The 19,287-nt window shown below is 44.1% G+C and overlaps 1 protein-coding gene across 2 annotated transcripts in view; it reads left to right on the top strand.

Moving 5' to 3' along the window:
* LOC111967324 (fibroblast growth factor receptor-like 1) overlaps positions 1–19,287 on the top strand; it is an 82,873-nt gene that overhangs the window by 17,692 nt on the left and 45,894 nt on the right. Inside the window, exon 3 of one of the 2 annotated variants that reach the window (XM_023992262.2) lies at positions 18,525–18,647. The exons of the other annotated variant lie outside the window; for it this stretch is intronic. Within the exon in view, the coding sequence (XP_023848030.1) occupies positions 18,525–18,647 (123 nt within the window). The remainder of the gene's footprint in view (positions 1–18,524; positions 18,648–19,287) is intronic. 2 annotated transcript variants of the gene reach the window in all.

Below are 19,287 nucleotides of genomic sequence, written 5' to 3'. Positions count from 1 at the left end.
TCTCTCTTACAGCTGTCTTTCTCAATTCAATTCAAAGTCCTTTATTGGCATGGGGAAATGTTTTACATTTCCAAAGCAAGTGAAATAGATAATAAACAAAAGTGAAAAAAACAATAAAAATGAACAGTAAACATTACACTCACAAAAGTTCCAAAGGAATTTAAAATGTCATATTATGTCTATATACAGTGTTGTAACGATGTGCAAATAGTTAAAGTACAAAAGGGGAAATAAATAAACATAAATTTGGGTTGTATTTACAATGGTGTTTGTTCTTCACTGGTTGCCCGTTTCTTGCGGCAACAGGTCACAAATTTTGCTGCTGTGATTGCAAACTGGTATTTCACACAATAGGTATCGGAGTTTATCAAAATTGGATTTGTTTTTCGAATTCTTTGTGTAATCTGTGGGAAATATGTGTCTCTAATATGGTCATATATTTGGCAGGAGGTTAAGAAGTGCAGCTTAGTTTCCACCTCATTTTGTGGGCAGTGTGCACATAGCCTGTCTTCTCTTGAGAGCCAGGTCTGCCTACCGTGGCCTTTCTCAATAGCAAGTCTATGTGCTCACTGAGTCTGTATGTACATAGTCAAAGCTTTCCTTCATTTTGGGTCAGTCACAGTGGTCAGGTATTCTCTCTCGCTCTCTGTTTCGCTCTCTGTCTGTCTGTCAGTCACTGGACCCAGTGCTGGAGGGGGGATGGGCTGCTACTCATGGAGGGTCATTTTTAGCCACCCCCAGTGAAATACTGTGTAAAGCTCCATAGTGGCAGTGTAATAGTAGTTGTAGCCTTTAACACAGTTGCGGCCAGCTTCTTTCCCTCCTAAACCCAGGTCACAGGCCTGGGAATTATCTGTAAACTTTACTTTTTTTTATCACTCCTTTCGCTTCCAATACATCTGGATACTTGTCATTCAGGCCCAAGTTTTCTTCCACTAGATTCCTTTTTGATTGAACTCTTCTTCGGGTTCTTGCCTTTTTGGTTACTCTTTTAAAATGCTTCTGAGACTATTTTTTTCCACCCACTGTATGTTCAGCGCATGTTCCAGGTCTGATGGCAACATTTCTTCATTTGTTGATCTGTTCACTTGAAAAACGACAGGTGTGTTTGTAGATTTTATACAAAACAAGTGGAAATTGGGGGGTCTGGATTACTTCCAGTACTCAGATCACTTACTGCCATTACTCAGAGCAAGGACAATGGAGTTCACACTGTGGTATTGAGAAAGACCTGTAAGTGTCTGGGTGAAGTCCTGCTGCTTGTGGGTCTCATGATGACATGGTCAGGCTTTTGTCCCTCTGAATCCCATGGACACATGACATCTTCTTTAAATCAAAATCAAATTATATTTGTCACATGCTTCTTAAACAACAGGTGTAGACTAACAGTGAAATGCTTACTTACGGGTCATTCCCAACAACGCAGAGGAAAAAAAAAAAGAGAAATAGTAGAAAAAGAATAACACAAGGAATGCAGGGATACGAGGTAGTTGAGTTAGATATGTACATATAGGTAGGGATAAAGTGACTAGGCAACAGGATAGATAATAAACAGTAACAGCCGCGTATGTGATGAGTCTAAAGAGTTAGCCTATTTCCAAACCAGGCAGTTAGAGTGTTCTTACTCAGGCAGAACAATGATGCATCGCTCAAACATCATTTCAGGAAAAAAGTGTTGGAGGGCTGCGTCACAGGAGCACTGATGTTTCATTTTGCCTGCCTGACACGCTCACACGGACCTCCGACCTGCCCTGCTCCTGAAAACAGCAAGTGGAACTTTAAAGACTGTGCGCAATTTGCTGACTGGTCGGTGTGGAAACAGGATCTGCTCAGTGCCCACACCCCTCAGCTTTCCCAGAACCCTATGATGCTAACACTGAGGCCCTCCACCAGCCCAGAATTGCAGGGCTCCTGGAGGGAGAAGGAGACACAGGCTGGATCAGTGTCTCTCCCTTTCTCTCTCTCTCTCTCTCTCTCTCTCTCTCTCTCTCTCTCTCTCTCTCTCTCTCTCTCTCGCTCCTCGCTCTCGCTCTCTCGCTCTCTCTCTAGTGTCTCTCTCTACTATTTTGCATCCTATTGTCTACAGTCACCTAACACCATCACATGTTCTACAGCACCTAACACCATCACATGTCTACAGTCACCTAACACCATCACATGTCTACAGTCACCTAACACCATCACATGTCTACAGTCACCTAACAACATCAAGTTGTTGGTGAAATCATCTCACGACCAGGTCCAACCCAGTATGTAGGCCTATGTCCTTCTTTTCCGTACCACACACTGATCTTAAATAATGGATTCATTTTATAAATGTATTGCTGTGTTCAACAACATATTTTCATCATATTGGTGTTAATGTCTATAGGGTTGGTGTTAATCTCTATAGACTTGGTGTTAATGTCTATAGACTACACTTGGTGTTAATGTCTATAGGCCTGATGTTGATGTCTATAGACTTGGTGTTGATGTCTACAGAATAGACTTGGTGTTATTGTCTATAGACTAGACTTGGTGTTATTGTCTATAGACTAGACTTGGTGTTAATGTATATAGACTAGACTTGGTGTTAATGTCTATAGGCTTGGTATTTATGTCTAGGGTTTGTGTTAATGTCTAGACTGGCCTTGGTGTTAATGCCTGTAGACTAGACTTGGTGTTACTGTCTATAGACTAGGCTTGGTGTTAATGTCTATAGGGTTGGTGTTCATTTTTATAGGGTTTGTGTTAATGTCTATAGACTAGGCTTGGTGTTAATGCCTATAGACTAGGCTTGGTTTTATTGTCTATAGGGTTTGTGTTAATGTCTACAGACTAGGCTTGGTGTTAATGCCTATAGACTAGGCTTGGTGTTAATGCCTATAGACTAGGCTTGGTGTTAATGCCTGTAGACTAGGCTTGGTGTTAATGTCTATAGACTAGGCTTGGTGTTAATGTCTATATACTAGGCTTGGTGTTAATGTCTATAGACTAGGCTTGGTGTTAATGCCTATAGACTAGGCTTGGTGTTAATACATATAGACTAGGCTTGGTGTTATTGTATATAGACTAGACTATGTTCTAGGATGATGTGGTAGGGTTAACCTATGTTCTAGGATGATGTGGTAGGATTAACCTATGTTCTATGATGATGTGGTAGGGTTAACCTATGGTCTGGGATGGTTTGGTAGGGTTAACTTATGATCTGGGATGGTTTGGTAGGGTTAACCTATGGTCTGGGATGGTGTGGTAGGGTTAACCTGTGGTCTGGTATGGTGTGGTAGGGTTAACCTATATTCTAGGATGATGTGGTAGGGTTAACCTATGGTCTGGGATGGTTTGGTAGGGTTATCCTGTGGTCTGGGATGATGTGGTAGGGTTAACCTATGGGATGGTAGGGTTATCCTGTGGTCTGGGATGATGTGGTAGGGTTAACCTATGGGGATGGTAGGGTTATCCTGTGGTCTGGGATGATGTGGTAGGGTTAGCCTATGGGGATGGTAGGGTTATCCTGTGGTCTTGGTGTGGTAGGACTATCAGTTTTCACCAGGCTCACCCTGACCTCCTGAAGGCAAAGACTCTGGCACAGAGAACACATTAGACCTAAGTCCTGCTTAAGAGTTCATAATCAAAAACATTCCACAGATCCCAACTCCCTTTCTCCAAGCTCAGAGTACAGGCGCATGCCAACAGCTTTGTTGTGCATTGGACTCTTCGACAGACCAAATGCCCCTACCGGACTCACTGGCCAATAGACAGTGTATCTGCTGTGGAATTCTTCCTCTTCCTTACAGTCTATGATCAGAGCCCAGACTCTCCAGGATACAAGGACAGTCACACCTCATTGACAATGTTAATCACCGCTGGTCAGCGGACGGAGCCGAGGCCGAGAGAGAGAGAGTATTACTGGAAGGAATTATACTTTTGTTGGCCCTACTTGGAATTCTGGACTTCACTTTCTTTCCTTTCATTAGTAGGCATTCCAGACATGCATGTTGACTCTCTCCGTACCTTAAGCCAGTATGTTGACTCCCTCCGTACCTTAAGCCAGTATGTTGACTCCCGTTGTACCTTAAGCCAGTATGTTGGCTCCCTCCGTACCTTATGCCAGTGTGTTGACTCCCTCTATAGCTTAAGCCAGTATATTTACTCCCTCCGTACCTTAAGCCAGTTTGCTGTAAAAGGGAATAAAGATAAATGGATTATGCGGCTGGAAGAGAGATCCATAGAGATGAGGGATATAAAAACAGACTACCTCTTTAAGCTACACTATATATATATATATAACAAAAAAGTATGTGGACAGTCCTTCAAATTAGTGGATTTGGCTATTTCAACCACACGTGTTGCTGACAGGTGTATAAAATTGAGCACACAACCATGCATTCTCCATAGACAAACGTTGACAGTAGAATTGCCTTACTGAAGAGCTCAGTGACTTTCAACGTGGCGCGGTCATAGGATGCTACCTTTCCAACAAGTCCGTTTGTCAAATTTCTGCTCTGCTAGAGTTTCCCCGGTCAACTGTAAGTGCTGTTATTATGAAGTGGAAATGTCTAGGAGAAAAAACAGCTCAGCCACGAAGTGGTAGGCCACACAAGCTCACAGAATAGGACTGCCGAGTGCTGTCCTCAGTTGCAAAACTCACTACCGAGTTCAAACTGCCTCTGGAATCAACGTCAGCACAGAACTGTTCGTCGGGAACTTCATGAAATGGGTTTCCATAGCCGAGCAGCCGCACACAAGCCTAAGATCACCATGCGCAATGCCAAGCATCTGCTGGATTGGTGTAAAGTAAGCTGCCATTGGAATCTGGAGCAGTGGAAACCGGTTCTCTGGAGTGATGAATCACGCTTCACCATCTGACAGTCTGACTGACTAATCTGGGTTTGGCGGATGCCAGGAGAACTCTACCTGCCTGAATGCGTAGTGCCAATTGTAAAGTTTGGTGGAGGAGGAATAGTGGCCTAGGGCTGTTTTTCATGGTTCGGGCTAGGCCCCTTAGTTTCAGTGAAGGGAAACCTTAACGCTACAGCACACAATGACATTCTAGACGATTCTGTTCTTCCAACTTTGTGGCAACAGTTTGGGGAAGGCCCTTTCCTGTTTCAGCATGACAATGCTCCTGTGCACAAAGCGAGGTCCATAAAGAAGTGGTTTGTCAAGATCGGTATGGAATAACTTGACCGGCCTGGAAAGAGCCCTGAACTCAACCCCATCGAACTCCTTTGGGATGAATTGGAATGCAGACTGCGAGCCAGGCCTAATCGCCCAACATCAGTGCCCGACCTCACTAATGCTCTTGTGGCTGTATGGAAGCAAGTGCCCGCAGCAATGTTCCAACATCTAGTGGAAAGACTTCCCAGAAGAGTGGAGGCTGTTATAGCAGCAAAAGGGGTACCAACTCCATATTAATGCCCATGATTTTGAAATTAGATGTTCGACGAGCCGGTGTCCACATATTTTTGGCCATTTTGCATACTTTTTGGCCACTTTAGATCCCCCAAGTGGAGCCAGCAGCAGCAGCATAGGGTAAGGCATTTAGGTTTAAATGGACAAAACAGATTGTGTTTTAAAAGGTCCAGCCTGCAATTTCCTCTCCCCACAATTCCCTATCATCCCCTCACACAACTCTTTCTCTCTTTCCCTTTCCCGCTCTCTCACCCTCGCGCTTCCCCCCCCCCCCCCCCCCTAAATGGACAAAACAGATTGTGTTTTAAAAGGTCCAGCCTGCAATCACACTGAACAGAAATTCATGAAAAATATGTTTTTTTGGTAGTTTCTATTTAATTCCCCCAGAGAGAGGTTAAACGGTTGTGGACTCAACTCCCTCCATAGCTTAACAGTATGTTGACTCTCCTATACCTTAAGCCAGTATGTTTGACTCCCTCTCTACTTTTTAAGCCAGTATGTTGACTCCTCTATACTTTAAGCCATATGTTGACTCCTCTATACTTTAAGCCAGTATGTTGACTCCCTCTTACTTTAAGCCAGTATGTTGACTCCCTCTATACTTTAAGCCAGTATGTTTGACTCCCTCTATACTTTAAGCCAGTAAGTTGATCCCTCTGTACTTTAAGCAAGTATGTTGACTCCTCCTGTAACTTTAAGCCAGTATGTTGACTCCCTCTGTACTTTAAGCAAGTATGTTGACTCCCTCTGTACTTTAAGCAAGTAGTTGACTCCCTCTGTAAACTTTTAAGTCAAGTATGTTGACTCCCTCTGTACTTTTAAGCCAGTATGTGACTCCGCTCTGTACTTTAAGCAAGTAATGTTGACTCCTCTGTACTTTAAGCCAGTTAACTGTTGACTCACCCTGTACTTTAAGCCAAGTATGTTGATCCTCTGTATGTTAAGCAAGTATTTGACTCCCTCTGTACTTTTAAGCCAGTAGTTGACTCCTCTGTACTTTAAGCAAGTATGTTGGCTCCCTCTGTACTTTAAAGCAGTATGTGACTCCCTCTGTACTTTAAGAGTATGTTGACTCCCTCTGTACTTTCAAAGCAAGTATGTTGACTCCTCTGTACTTTAGCAAGTATGTTGACTCCTCTGTACTTTAAGCCAGTATGTTGACTCCTCTGTACTTTAAGCAGTATGTTGATGTACTTGCCACTTCCTTCTAAACCTTAACCCAGTGGTTCTTAACCTTGTTGGAGGTACTGAACCCACCAGTTTCATACGCGCATTTCACCGAACCCTTCTTAATTGGAAAAATAATATGATTTTTTCAAATTCAAAAACATAGGTATATATTTTACTGGTGCATCAAAATGACCGTGCATCAAACATCAACACCGTGTGTTCAAAAACAAAATCATCAAAACATGATTTTCATCCAAAAACAAAAACATAATAATGAATATTACTGCAAATCAGGTGACGTTCTGCTGTTGCCTTTCAGAGACCAGTTTCAGAAATGCGCGGCTTCACTTGGCAAGTGCCACTCTCATGTCATTTTCGCAACAAAGTCTGTTCCTTTTCTTCGTTTTCATGTCCAGCACTCGAAAAAGGATTGCTCGCAAAGATATGTTGTAACAAACGGTATGAAAATCTCCAGAGCTTTCTTAGCAATAACAGGGTACGTTACCATTTGTTGACACCAAAACGTTGAAAGCGTTGTTGTTCTGAAGAGTTGCTGTTGAAAACCTGGCTCGCTGAATTCAATGATTTCATCGAGGTTATTCATCCATTGACATCTGTTGTCTCAAACACTAACGTGAACGGCTGTCTCACCCATGCTGGATATGACTCTCTTGTAGGGAAGTATCCGTCGAGAGACTTTGCAAGCTCATCTAAGTGCGTGGCAATTGCTTGCTTCAGTTCTGGCGGGTACATAAATGTCTCGATTCAGATACATCTTCGATCTTACTTTACACAGTCGTCCAGCAGGGGAAAGTTTGCGAAGTTATCGTTCTCTGTTTCGCCGTTTTCAATAACGGTAGGTTTTTTGAAAAGCCTCAGGTTTTCCTCCGCTTCGATGATTTTGACTCCACGCCCTGCCATCTTTTGCTTGAGATGATTGAGAGCTGCGAAGATATCAGCCATGTACGCTAAAATGAGAATGAACTCAGAAATTTTTGAACACAATCCTGGCATGACAATGTTGGTGTCTTGCAAAAACAGGACTAATTCCACACGCACGGCAAAACAACGATTCAGCACTGTCCCCGGATAACCACCGAACGTTAGAATGGTACAGAAGTACCACCTCGAATTCAGAGCCATTTCCTTTACACAGCTCACTGAAGATGCCGGTGCCTCAGAGCACTAGTTCGCACATAGTTCACGCATTCCCACTACAATTTTTAATACTTCTGGCCAGTTTTGTGAGCAAGGTTTTTGTTGCCCAGCAATGCCCTGTGCGAATACAATTGCGTAACAATGATGTGTGGTGCATCGGCTTTCACTAGCCACCAAAACCCAGACTTTCCTCCCAGCATGACTGGAGCTCCGTCCGAACAAACTGCAGAAACGCATATCCCACGAAAGATTGTTTGTCTTTGAAGAAGTCACCACAAGTTTCTTCACATCGGCTGCCTTAGTTGTTTGTCTGTACAAATAAAAAAATCTTCCTTTTATAACACGTCGTCTTTCACATTGGAGCACGAATACAGCAAGATGGCTTACGATTGGAAACGTCTGTGGTCTCGTCGAGTTGAAGGCTAATATTTTTGCCGGGCTTGAAATCAGATCTGCACCTACTTGAGCCAAGATGTCTTTGCTCATGTCCTCTTCTGTCGGCTGATGGTGTCATTGAAACAGAGGGAGCCAACATACTTATAACTTCAGCCTCTTTCCCAGCATGATATTCGCCATCTTCAACACAGCTGGTTTTATGAGTGTTTTCACCAATGGTGTGTGGTTTGCCCTGCTTTTGCGATCAGGTAAGCAACTTCGTACGATGCTGTGAGGAATCGGTTTGTGGATGGGTACAAAGCCGAGAACAGGCATGAGTAGCCTTTTCATCGAAATCTGGCTCTCTTCACCTTGAATTCAGCGAGCGTTTGTGTTCTTGTACTTTTCCATCTCCATCGTCAGCTTAAGGAAGTGTTCTTCTAGTTTTGCCGGTGCTAGACTAGAATTGCCAACTTGGCAGTGCAAATCATGCAGTTAGGACGCTGACTCCCATCACGTTCCGTTATAACCTGTGAATCCATATGTACATATTCGTCCGATCACTTCTTTTTTTGCTCGACATAGTAACTCAAGTATGAAGGGATTAATAATAAGAAAGAAATCACACAGACGTACTCATCAGACAGTCACAAGTCGACTACTGAGCGCACCAAATTCCCTGCAGCACAGATAGCCAAGCGATGTAGCGTGATCACCTGCAGCAATGATGGCCAAGCGGGGCGTGTCACCTCGAATCATATGAGTCGGATGTGTGTCTTGACCTCCGCCAAACCCCTGAGACTGACTCACCGACCCCTGAGGTTCGATCGAACCCAGGTAAGAACCACTGCCTTACCCTTGTGTTGTTTTAAGAGTCAAAAGTGACCCGCACTATGTTTAACCAGCAGAGAATATGTATGACTTTTCCTAGTGACCCCAACATTAGAAAAAGTTAAACATCGCCTTTGTTCATATTTCCATGAAAGCTGTACACTACCAGGGTAAAAGATTTCTTAGGGTCATTTTTGACCCGGCAGTTATAAAATAATTTACACACCACAAAAAACACACACACACACACACACACACACACACACACACACACAACACACAGCACACACACCACAACAACCACACACACACAATGAGAAATTGAAATTGTGTGCTACTGATTAAACACAGACAAAACTAAAACTTTCTTGTGCATGTGCAGCATCTCCCCTCCACGACCCCTCCACGACCCCACACATGACTCAAGTTCACAGACAAAATAAACACAATTTCAGACAAAATAAACAAAATTTCAGACAAAATAAACGTTTCTTGAAAGCATTGTTTACTAATGGGGAATGCAGTCAGAGGCTATAAAGGTGTTGCAGATGGTAGTCCCCCCAGTTCTCTCTTTGCTGAATCCATGAATGCACGTTTCAGTGCCCAACAGGTCCAGGAGGAACAAGAGAACAGTGATTTAAAAGAGGAGGAGGTGTCTGAAGAAGAAGATGGGGAAGAATATAACCCAGAGTATGATGCATCATCTTCAGATGAAAAGGAAATCCCCCAAGCTGAAAGAGAGACATTTTTGTCAAAGAGCAGCAAAATAACATTGTCCTTGTCACCATATGACAACCAGGGCAGGATGGCAGCACAAGATGTCATAAGGATGACCCCAGGGCCCACAAAACATGCAGTTGCCCAGGACATCGCCTCAACATTCTACATGTTCATCACACCAGCCATCAAAAAAATCATCCTGGAGATGACACATTTGGAGTATTTCCATAAATATGGAGACAACTGGAAAAGGATTGATGAGATTGATGGAAAGGATTGATGAGATGGACCTGCGTGCCTACATAGGGCTGCTGATCTTAGCGGGTGTGTATAGGTCCCGAGGCGAGTCTACATGTAATCTCTGGGATGCAGCAAGTGGAAGAGCGGTTTTCCGTGCCACGATGCCACTGAAAGTCTTTCACACTTTCTCAAGAATGCTAATATTTGATTACCGTGAGTCAAGACCTGCAAGACGTGTGAGAGACAAACTGGTGGCCATAAGAGAGGTCTGGGAGAAGTGGGTGGAGCGTCTGCCATACCTCTACAACCCTGGGCCTGAAGTAACAGTGGATGAGCAACTGTAATGTAAGTGATTTTCACTGTTAATTTTATTATGTGTCTGTAATATCTGTAATATCATTGATTTATGTTTTGATTTATCTGTGACACTGATACTAATTACTGATAGTAATCTCTTTTGTCAAAAGGTCGCTGTCCTTTCCGGCAATATATGCCCAGCAAGCCAGCAAAGTATGGCATCAAGATATGGGTGGCCTGTGACGCACAATCCAGCTATGCTTGGAAGATGCAAGTCTACACAGGGAAGCCGACCAGTGGAGGCCCGGAGAAGAACCAGGGGATGCGGGTTATGCTTGATGTGACAGATGGACTGAGGGGGCACAATGTCACATGTGACAATTTCTTCACCTCTTATGAACTCAGCCAGCAGCTCCTGAAGAGGAAGATCACCATGGTTGGCACAGTTAGAAAGAACAAGCCCACCACCACTCTAGTTTCTCACGTCCCAAAGAAGAACAAGAATGTGGTCCTCCTGAGCACACTGCACAAAACGGCTGAGATCAGTGATCGTGAGGACAGGAAGCAAGCCATCATTCTGGACGACAACCACAACAAAGGAGGCATGGACAACCTGGACAAGGTGATTGGAACTTACAGCTGCAGGAGGATGACTGCCCGATGGCCCCTGGTCATCTTCCATAACATCATTGATGTGTCCTCAAACAATGCCTTCGTGATATGGAACAAGATAATCCCTACCTGGATGCCCGATCAGCGGAACAAGAGGAGGGTGTTCCTGGAGCAGCTGGGAAAGGCACTTGTAACCCCACTCATTCAAAGAAGGGAGCACCTCCCCCGCACAGCAGCCTCTAAAGCGCTTGTGAAAGCTGTTCAGGGGGCTGAATCTTGTCCTGATCCACCTAAGGCTGCAGCTGGGGCAGGCAAGAGGACGAGATGCCAATTCTGCCCCCCAAAGAAGGACTGTAAAACAAATACTATGTGCTGCACATGTGAGAAATGTATCTGCAAAGTCCATGCACACACACTTGCATACTGTCCTACGTGTGCTAATTCGAGTTGATTGATTTATGTTCTTCACATTTTTGTTTTGTATCTATTCTTTTATTATTATTTATTGTTGTTGTTTATACACCTTGTGGGTGGGGGCTAGGGTTGCAAAGAGTCGGAAACATTTCGGTAAATGTCCGGAATTTTTCCATGGGAAGTTAAGCCCAGGAATTTTGCAGGAAAATGCCACGGGCACTATCTGATGTGTGGAGACATTTCACTGCAGCTAATGTAGAAGGAAAAGCTGTGTACATTTGCAAATACTGTGCCAAATCATATGTGAAGAATGCAACAAAGATGCAGAATCATCTGGCCAAGTGCATAAAGTTCCCTCAGCGCTCACAACAAGAAACCTCTGACAAAAGTCCCTCTACTTCTATTCGAGGTGAAAATTATGAATCAGACACCTTATCGATAGCAACAGGTCATGGTCATCCTTTTTTGACTCAATGGAGGAACGTAGTCAGAGAAATGCTGATTAATGTCTTGCTCGAGCTGTGTATGCAACTGGTTCACCTCTGATGCTCACAGGCAATAGGTATTGGAAGAGATTTCTGAATGTTCTTCGCCCAGCATACACCCCTCCAACCAGACATGCTTTATCTACTAATTTGCTGGATGCAGAGMTCAACAGATGTCAAGTGAAGGTCAAGAAAATCATAGAGAAAGTAGACTGTATTGCAATCATCTCGAATAGTCGAATGTTCGTGGGCAAGGAATAATTAACTACATCATCTCCACCCCTCAACCAGTATTCTACAAGAGCACAGACACAAGGGACAACAGACACACCGGTCTCTACATTGCAGATGAGCTGAAGGCAGTCATCAATGACCTTGGACCACAGAAGGTATTTGCACTGGTGACAGACAATGCTGCGAACATGAAGGCTGCTTGGTCTAAAGTGGTGGAGTCCTACCCTCACATCACACCCATTGGCTGTGCTGCTCATGCATTGAATCTGCTCCTCAAGGACATCATGGCACTGAAAACAATGGATACACTCTACAAGAGAGCCAAGGAAATGGTTAGGTATGTGAAGGGTCATCAAGTTATAGCAGCAATCTACCTCACCAAGCAAAGTGAGAAGAATAAGAGCACCACATTGAAGCTGCCCAGCAACACCCGTTGGGGTGGTGTTGTCATCATGTTTGACAGTCTCCTGGAGGGGAAGGAGTCTCTCCAAGAAGTGGCCATATCACAGTCTGCCGATATGGAAAGCCCCATCAAGAGGATCCTCCTGGATGATGTATTTTGGGAGAGAGTGGTAAGCAGCCTGAAACTCCTGAAACCTATAGCAGTAGCCATTGCACGGATTGAGGGAGACAATGCCATCCTGTCTGATGTTCAGACTTTGCTTGCAGATGTAAGAGAAGAAATCCGTACTGCCCTGCACACTCCACTGTTGCTTGAGTCAGAGGAAACTGCAGTTCTGAAATACATCAAAAAGCGTGAAGACTTCTGCCTGATGCCCATACACGCCGCAGCGTACATGTTGGACCCCAAGTATGCTGGCAAGAGCATCCTGTCTGGTGCAGAGATCAACAAGGCCTATGGTGTCATCACTACCGTGTCTCGCCACCTTGGCCTGGATGAGGGCAAGGTTCTTGACAGTCTGGCAAAGTACACTTCCAAGCAAGGGCTTTGGGATGGAAATGCAATATGACAGTCGTGCCAACATATCTCATCAGCCACCTGGTGGAAGGGACTTTGTGAATCTGAGGCTCTTTCCCCTGTTGCCTCCATCGTCCTCCAAATCCCACCAACATCAGCCGTCCTCAGAGCGCAACTGGTCCATGATGGGGAACACACACACCAAAGCACGCAACAGGCTGACCAATACAAGGATTGAAAAATTGATGTCCATCCAGGCAAATTTGAGGCTTTGTGAGCCTGACCACGAGCCATCCTCAACAAGGTTGGAAAGTGACAGTGAAGATGAGAACTCAGAGTCGGATGTTCAAGAGTTGGACATCGATCCAGGGAGAAGACATGGAAGCCTGAGAGGAAGACAACCAAAGCTTTAGTTTCTGGACTATCGTTTTACAGATGTATGTTGAAAACTTTTTGGGGAGATGCGATGGATCATTGGGGATCATTCAGTATTCCCTTTCTTTTGTTGTTCAGTAAAATCATCCCGTGTGAAGAGTCAACTCATTTAATTAAAGTTCAATTCGTAACAATTTTTTTATTTTTTATTTCTATTGGAAGGATTTAATCATTTGCAATTATGTCAACTTATGATAAGGTAAAAGGTTTATGTTTCTGTCTCCATATGATATGGTAAATATATCCAATGCAAAAAACATTACAATTAAATGGTATTAATATTAATTTCCACATATTTCCGTTAATATATTCTCGTTAATTCCCATATATTCCTGTTAATTCCCACGGAAAGTTTGCACTTCCTGAATATTCCCCAAAATGTGCAACCCTAGTGGGGGCAATGGTTAAAAAAATGGGAGAAGACTAGTATTTTGTAGTTGAATTCCTCATTGTACAATATATGAGAATATATCACTATGTTGCCAAAAACGTTGAAGACAGTTGTTGTTTCCCTTCAAAAAAATGCATTCAAAACTACTTTCTGCACAAAGTCCCTCTTTGCCATGCAAATGAACTGAATCCCAAAACAAAATTTCCACTGCATTTCAGCCCTACCACAAAAGGACCAGCTGACATCATGTCAGTGATTCTCTCGTTAACACAGGTGTGAGTGTTGACGAGGACAAGGCTGGCAATCACTCTGTCATGCTGATTGAGTTCGAATAACAGACTGGAAGCTTCAAAAGAGGGTGGTGCTTGGAATCATTGTTCTTCCTCTGTCAACCATGGTTACCTGCAAGGAAACACGTGCCGTCATCATTGCTTTGCACAAAAAGGGCTTCACAGGCAAGGATATTGCTGCCAGCACCTAAATCAACTATTTATCAGATCATCAAGAACTTCAAGGAGAGCGGTTCAATTGTTGTGAAGAAGGCTTCAGGGCGCCCAAGAAAGTCCAGCAAGCGCCAGGACRYTCTCCTAAAGTTGATTCAGCTGCGGGATCGGGGCACCACCAGTACAGAGCTTGCTCAGGAATGGCAGCAGGCAGGTGTGAGTGCATCTGCACGCACAGTGAGGCGAAGACTTTTGGAGGATGGCCTAGTGTCAAGAAGGGCAGCAAAGAAGCCACTTCTCTACAGGAAAAACATCAGGGACAGACTGATATTCTGCAAAAGGTACAGGGATTGGACTGCTGAGGACTGGGGTAAAGTCATTTTCTCTGATGAGTCCCCTTTCCGATTGTTTGGGGCATCCGGAAAAAAGCTTGTCCGGAGAAGACAAGGTGAGCGCTACCATCAGTCCTGTGTCATGCCAACAGTAAAGCAATCAATGAGAGCATTCATGTGTGGGGTTGCTTCTCAGCCAAGGGAATGGGCTCACTCACAATTTTGCCTAAGAACACAACCATGAATAAAAAATGGTACCAACACATCCTCCGAGAGCAACTTCTCCCAACCATCCAGGAACAGTTTGGTGACGAACAATGCCTTTTCCAGCATGATGGAGCACCTTGCCATTAGGCAAAAGTGATAACTAAGTGGCTCGGGGAACAAAACATCGATATTTTGGGTCTATGGCCAGGAAACTCCCCAGACCTTAATCCCATTGAGAACTTGTGGTCAATCCTCAAGAGGCGGGTGGACAAACAAACCCCACAAATTCTGACAAACTCCAAGCATTGATTTATGCAGGAATGGGCTGCCATCAGTCAGGATGTGAAGCCTTTGACACTTATGAAATGCTTGTAATTATACTTCAGTATTCCATAGTAACATCTGACAAAAATATCTAAAGACACTGAAAGCAGCAAACTTTGTGGAAATGAATATTTGTGTCATTCTCAAAACTTTTGGCCACGACTGTTTGCAGTACCTTTAGCAATAATAATAATAATAGTAATAGACCTCTACTTTAGTAAAGAAAATAATTATGACGTGTTGTAATAAAAACGAGTGGTGTCCAATGATTAAATGCAGTCTTTCTGCATTGTGAAGAGGGAAACCAAAGATATTCACAAAGTTTGTGATGAATGACAGGTTGCTTCTTCATGCAAAATATATTTGTGGTTTAAAATTCAATTAAGCTACTTTATTTTAGGGGTTTAGTGAAGGCGAGTCATTTTTTACCTGTAGGACAAGGGGAGTATATAGAATGTTTAGACTACACAAGGGTTAAGCCAGTATGTTGACTCCCTTCGTACCTTAAATCAGTAGGTTTGCTCCTCCGTACCTTAAATCAGTAGGTTGACTCCCCCCGTACTTTAAGCCAGTATGTTGTCCCTCTATACTTTAAGCCAGTATGTTGGCTCCCTCCGTACTTTAAGCGAGCATGTTTGACTCCCTCTGTACTTTAAGCCAGTATGTTGACTCCCTCCGTACTTAAGCCAGTATGTTGACTCCCTCTATACCATAAGCCAGTATGTTGACTCTCCATACTTTAAGACCAGTATGTTGACTCCCTCTAGTACTTTAAGCCAGTATGTTGACTCCCTCTGTACTTTAAGCCAGTATGTTGACTCCCTCTATAGCTTAAGCCAGTATGTTGACTCCCTCTATAGCTTAAGCCAGTATGTTGACTCCCTCTATAGCTTAAGCCAGTATGTTGACTCCCTCTACTTTAAGCCAGTATGTTGACTCCCTCTATAGCTTAAGCCAGTATATTTACTCCCTCCGTACCTTAAGCCAGTTTGCTGTAAAAGGAAATAAAGATAAATGGATTATGCGGCTGGAAGAGAGATCCATAGAGATGAGGGATATAAAAACAGGCTACCTCTTTGAGCTACACTATATATAAATAACAAAAAAGTATGTGGACAATCCTTCAAATTTGTAGATTCGGCTATTTCAACCACACGTGTTGCTGACAGGTGTATAAAATCAAGCACACAGCCATGCAATCTCCATAGACAAATGTTGGCACTAGAATTGCCTTACTGAAGAGCTCAGTGACTTTCAACGTGGCACGGTCATAAGATGCTACCTTTCCAACAAGTCAGTTTGTCATATTTCTGCCCTGCTAGAGCTTCCCCGGACAACTGTAATTGCTGTTATTATGAAGTGGAAATGTCTAGGAGCAACATCGGCTCAGCCACGATGTGGTATGCCACACAAGCTCACAGAATGGGACTGCCGAGTGCTGAAGCGCTCTGGAAGCAACGTCCACACAAGAACTGTTCGTTGAGAATTTCATGAAATGGGTTTCCATAGCCAAGCAGCCACACACAAGCCTAAGATCACCATGCGCACTGCCAAGCGTTGGCTGGAGTCATGTAAATCTCACCGCCATTGGACTCTGGAGCAGTGGAAACGCGTTCTCTGGAGTGATGAATAACGCTTCACCATCTGACAGTCTGACGGACTAATCTGGGTTTGGCGGATGCCAGGAGAACGCTACCTGCCCGAATGCATAGTGGTGGAGGAGGAATAATGATCTCGCTATAGCATCGTTCCAACATCTAGTGGAAAGCCTTCCCAGAAGAGTGGCGGCTGTTATAGCAGCAAAAGGGGGACCAACTCCATATTAATGCCCATGATTTTGGGATGAGATGTTCGACGAGCCGGCCATGTAGTGTACTTTAGATCCCCCAAGTGGAGCTAGCGGCGGCAGCATAGGGTAAGGCATTTAGGTTTAAATGGACAAAACAGATTGTGTTTTAAAAGGTCCAGCCTGCAATATCCTCTCCCCACAATTCCCTCTGCTCTCCTCACACAACTCTCTCTCTCTCCCTTTCCCTCTCGCCTGCTCGCTCTCTCTCTGATGCACAGACACACAGACACACACACACACACACACACACACACACACACACATAAACACTTACGCACACACACAAAGCAACAGTGACCTGCATTCACACTGACAGATAATCTCATGAAAACGACAGTTTTTTTTGGGTCGTTTCTGTTTAATTCCCCCAGAGAGAGGTTAAACACTATTGGACTCCAGGCCAGTCGTCCCTCCAACGTCAAGGAAAGCTCCTCAGAGAGGTGTCTGTTGTATGTTCAATTCATCACTCTGGCCAAAAGAGAAGGGCAGAGGAGTGAAAAGCAGGTTAACTGGTGAAAGTGTGTGGGGGGTGCAGTCTTGTGTCGTGCTCCTGTGATCTCTGGGAGGTGCGGTGGTGTGGTGCGGTTCTTTGGACCCCTGAGCCTTTCAATGTGAGGAGTAGTTATGGGACCTGAATCCTGGGCTTTCTCTCAAACAGAAGGCACAGAGCAGTACAGCTGTAAATCAACACGGAGAGAGAGAAGGAGAGGTAGAGAGAGAGCAGGATTTTAGATCTACAGGCTTCCAGAGAGAATGAGATTCCAATCTGTGAGAAAGTCTGACCAGGAAGGATTTACTAGCGGTTTCTGCTCCTGTTGAGAAAGTCTGACCAGGAAGGATTTACTAGAGCTTCCTGCTCCTGTATGAGAAAGTTACTGACAGGAAGATTACCTAGAGGTTTCTGCTCCTGTTGAGAAAGTCTGACCAGGAAGGATTTACTAGAGGTTTTGCTCCTGTTGAGAAAAGTCTGAACCAGGAAGGTTTACTAGAGGTTTCCCTGCTCCCTGATGAGAAAGTTCTGACCAGGAAGGTGTTACTAGAGGGTTTCTGCTCCTGATGAGAAAGTCTGACCAGGAAGCGTTTTACTAGAGGTTTTCTGCTCCTGATGAGAGACAAGTCTGACCAGGAAGGTTTTACTAGAGGTTTCTGCTCCTGAGGAGAAAGTCTGACCAGGAAGGTTTTACTAGAGGTTTCTGCTCCTGATGAGTCAACCAGTAACATGAAGTGGGAGGATAAAGACGAGTCCAGTGAATTCCTCACTGTGACTAATTTCTTTTCACATTTTCAACCTCCATCAATTTAAATGTTGGTTCTTGCGTTCTCCTGTGAAAACAGTGATGTGCCACCATCTTGGTAAGACTGCCCCTCTAAACATCTTCCCCATTGGGTACAGATGTCTATTCCACGTTGGTTTAATGTCATTTCATTAAAATGTGGAAACAACGTTGATTCATCCAGTGGGTACATACTGCTCTCTAGAATTATTCACCATGATTCCCATCTCTGTAAAATTATTGGCTAAAACAGATTAGAGGATGAATGGACATGATAGAAGGATGTGACAGTTAAAGCCATTGTTTGAGTGAGAACGGCAAAACTTTTCAACTACAAGACAAAAATGCTTCTCTAACGACCCACCAAATACAATTCATGCCAACCTCTGAACTGCTGTGTATCTCTGTTTCTCATCACAGGCTCCATCGAACTACATTTAATGCAAGTCATATTAATCAAATCTGGAATTAGCTTTACGCTAACGGGCATTAGCATGACTCACAGCATGGTGGAGGGAAGGATTTCTGTCTGGTGTTACTCAGGTGGGCACCTAAGTTTTAACCCTGTAATAATGACTAACCAAGGAGCACATTGTAGTGATACTGACACACACACACACACACAGTAGTAAGACCAGCACACAAACAACCCAGTGAATCTGTCTAGCCACAGCCCGGGAGCTGAAGAGTAAGGAGGAACATGTGGCCAGCTGACAAGGGACGGTGGTTACCATTTCCCACAGACATAAAAAGTGAAACTATCACACTGCCTGCAGACTAGACTGCCTCCAGACTGCTTCCAGGGAGTGTGCCATGTACGGGTGGGTTGTGTGTGTGGGTTGGAAAAGCTAGCACTAAAGCCTCGCTCAACACATCACTGCACACCACTATGAATGGCTAACACTAAACACATGAAGCACTAGTTGTACTGTAGTCAGGAATTTGGCATTTTTAGCATTTTTACTCACACATCACTTTGGCAATTGGAAGGGCTGACTTTGTACAATGGGTTGAAGATGTGCACGTTACAAGGCAGTAATGACGTGTTGACCTCTGGTGCCCAGGGACTGAACCCGGTGGAAATGTGATTTATTCAGAAAGACTGTTCTAGACGTGCTGCTCACAGGGGACTGTTCTAGACGTGCTGCTCACAGGGGACTGATCTAGACGTGCTGCTCACAGG

Source organism: Salvelinus sp. IW2-2015, linkage group LG8 (genome assembly GCF_002910315.2).
Source record: "Salvelinus sp. IW2-2015 linkage group LG8, ASM291031v2, whole genome shotgun sequence".
NCBI lineage: Eukaryota > Metazoa > Chordata > Actinopteri > Salmoniformes > Salmonidae > Salvelinus > Salvelinus sp. IW2-2015.
Note: the sequence above shows the minus strand (reverse complement) of the source record. Positions and strands in the feature narration are given on the sequence as shown.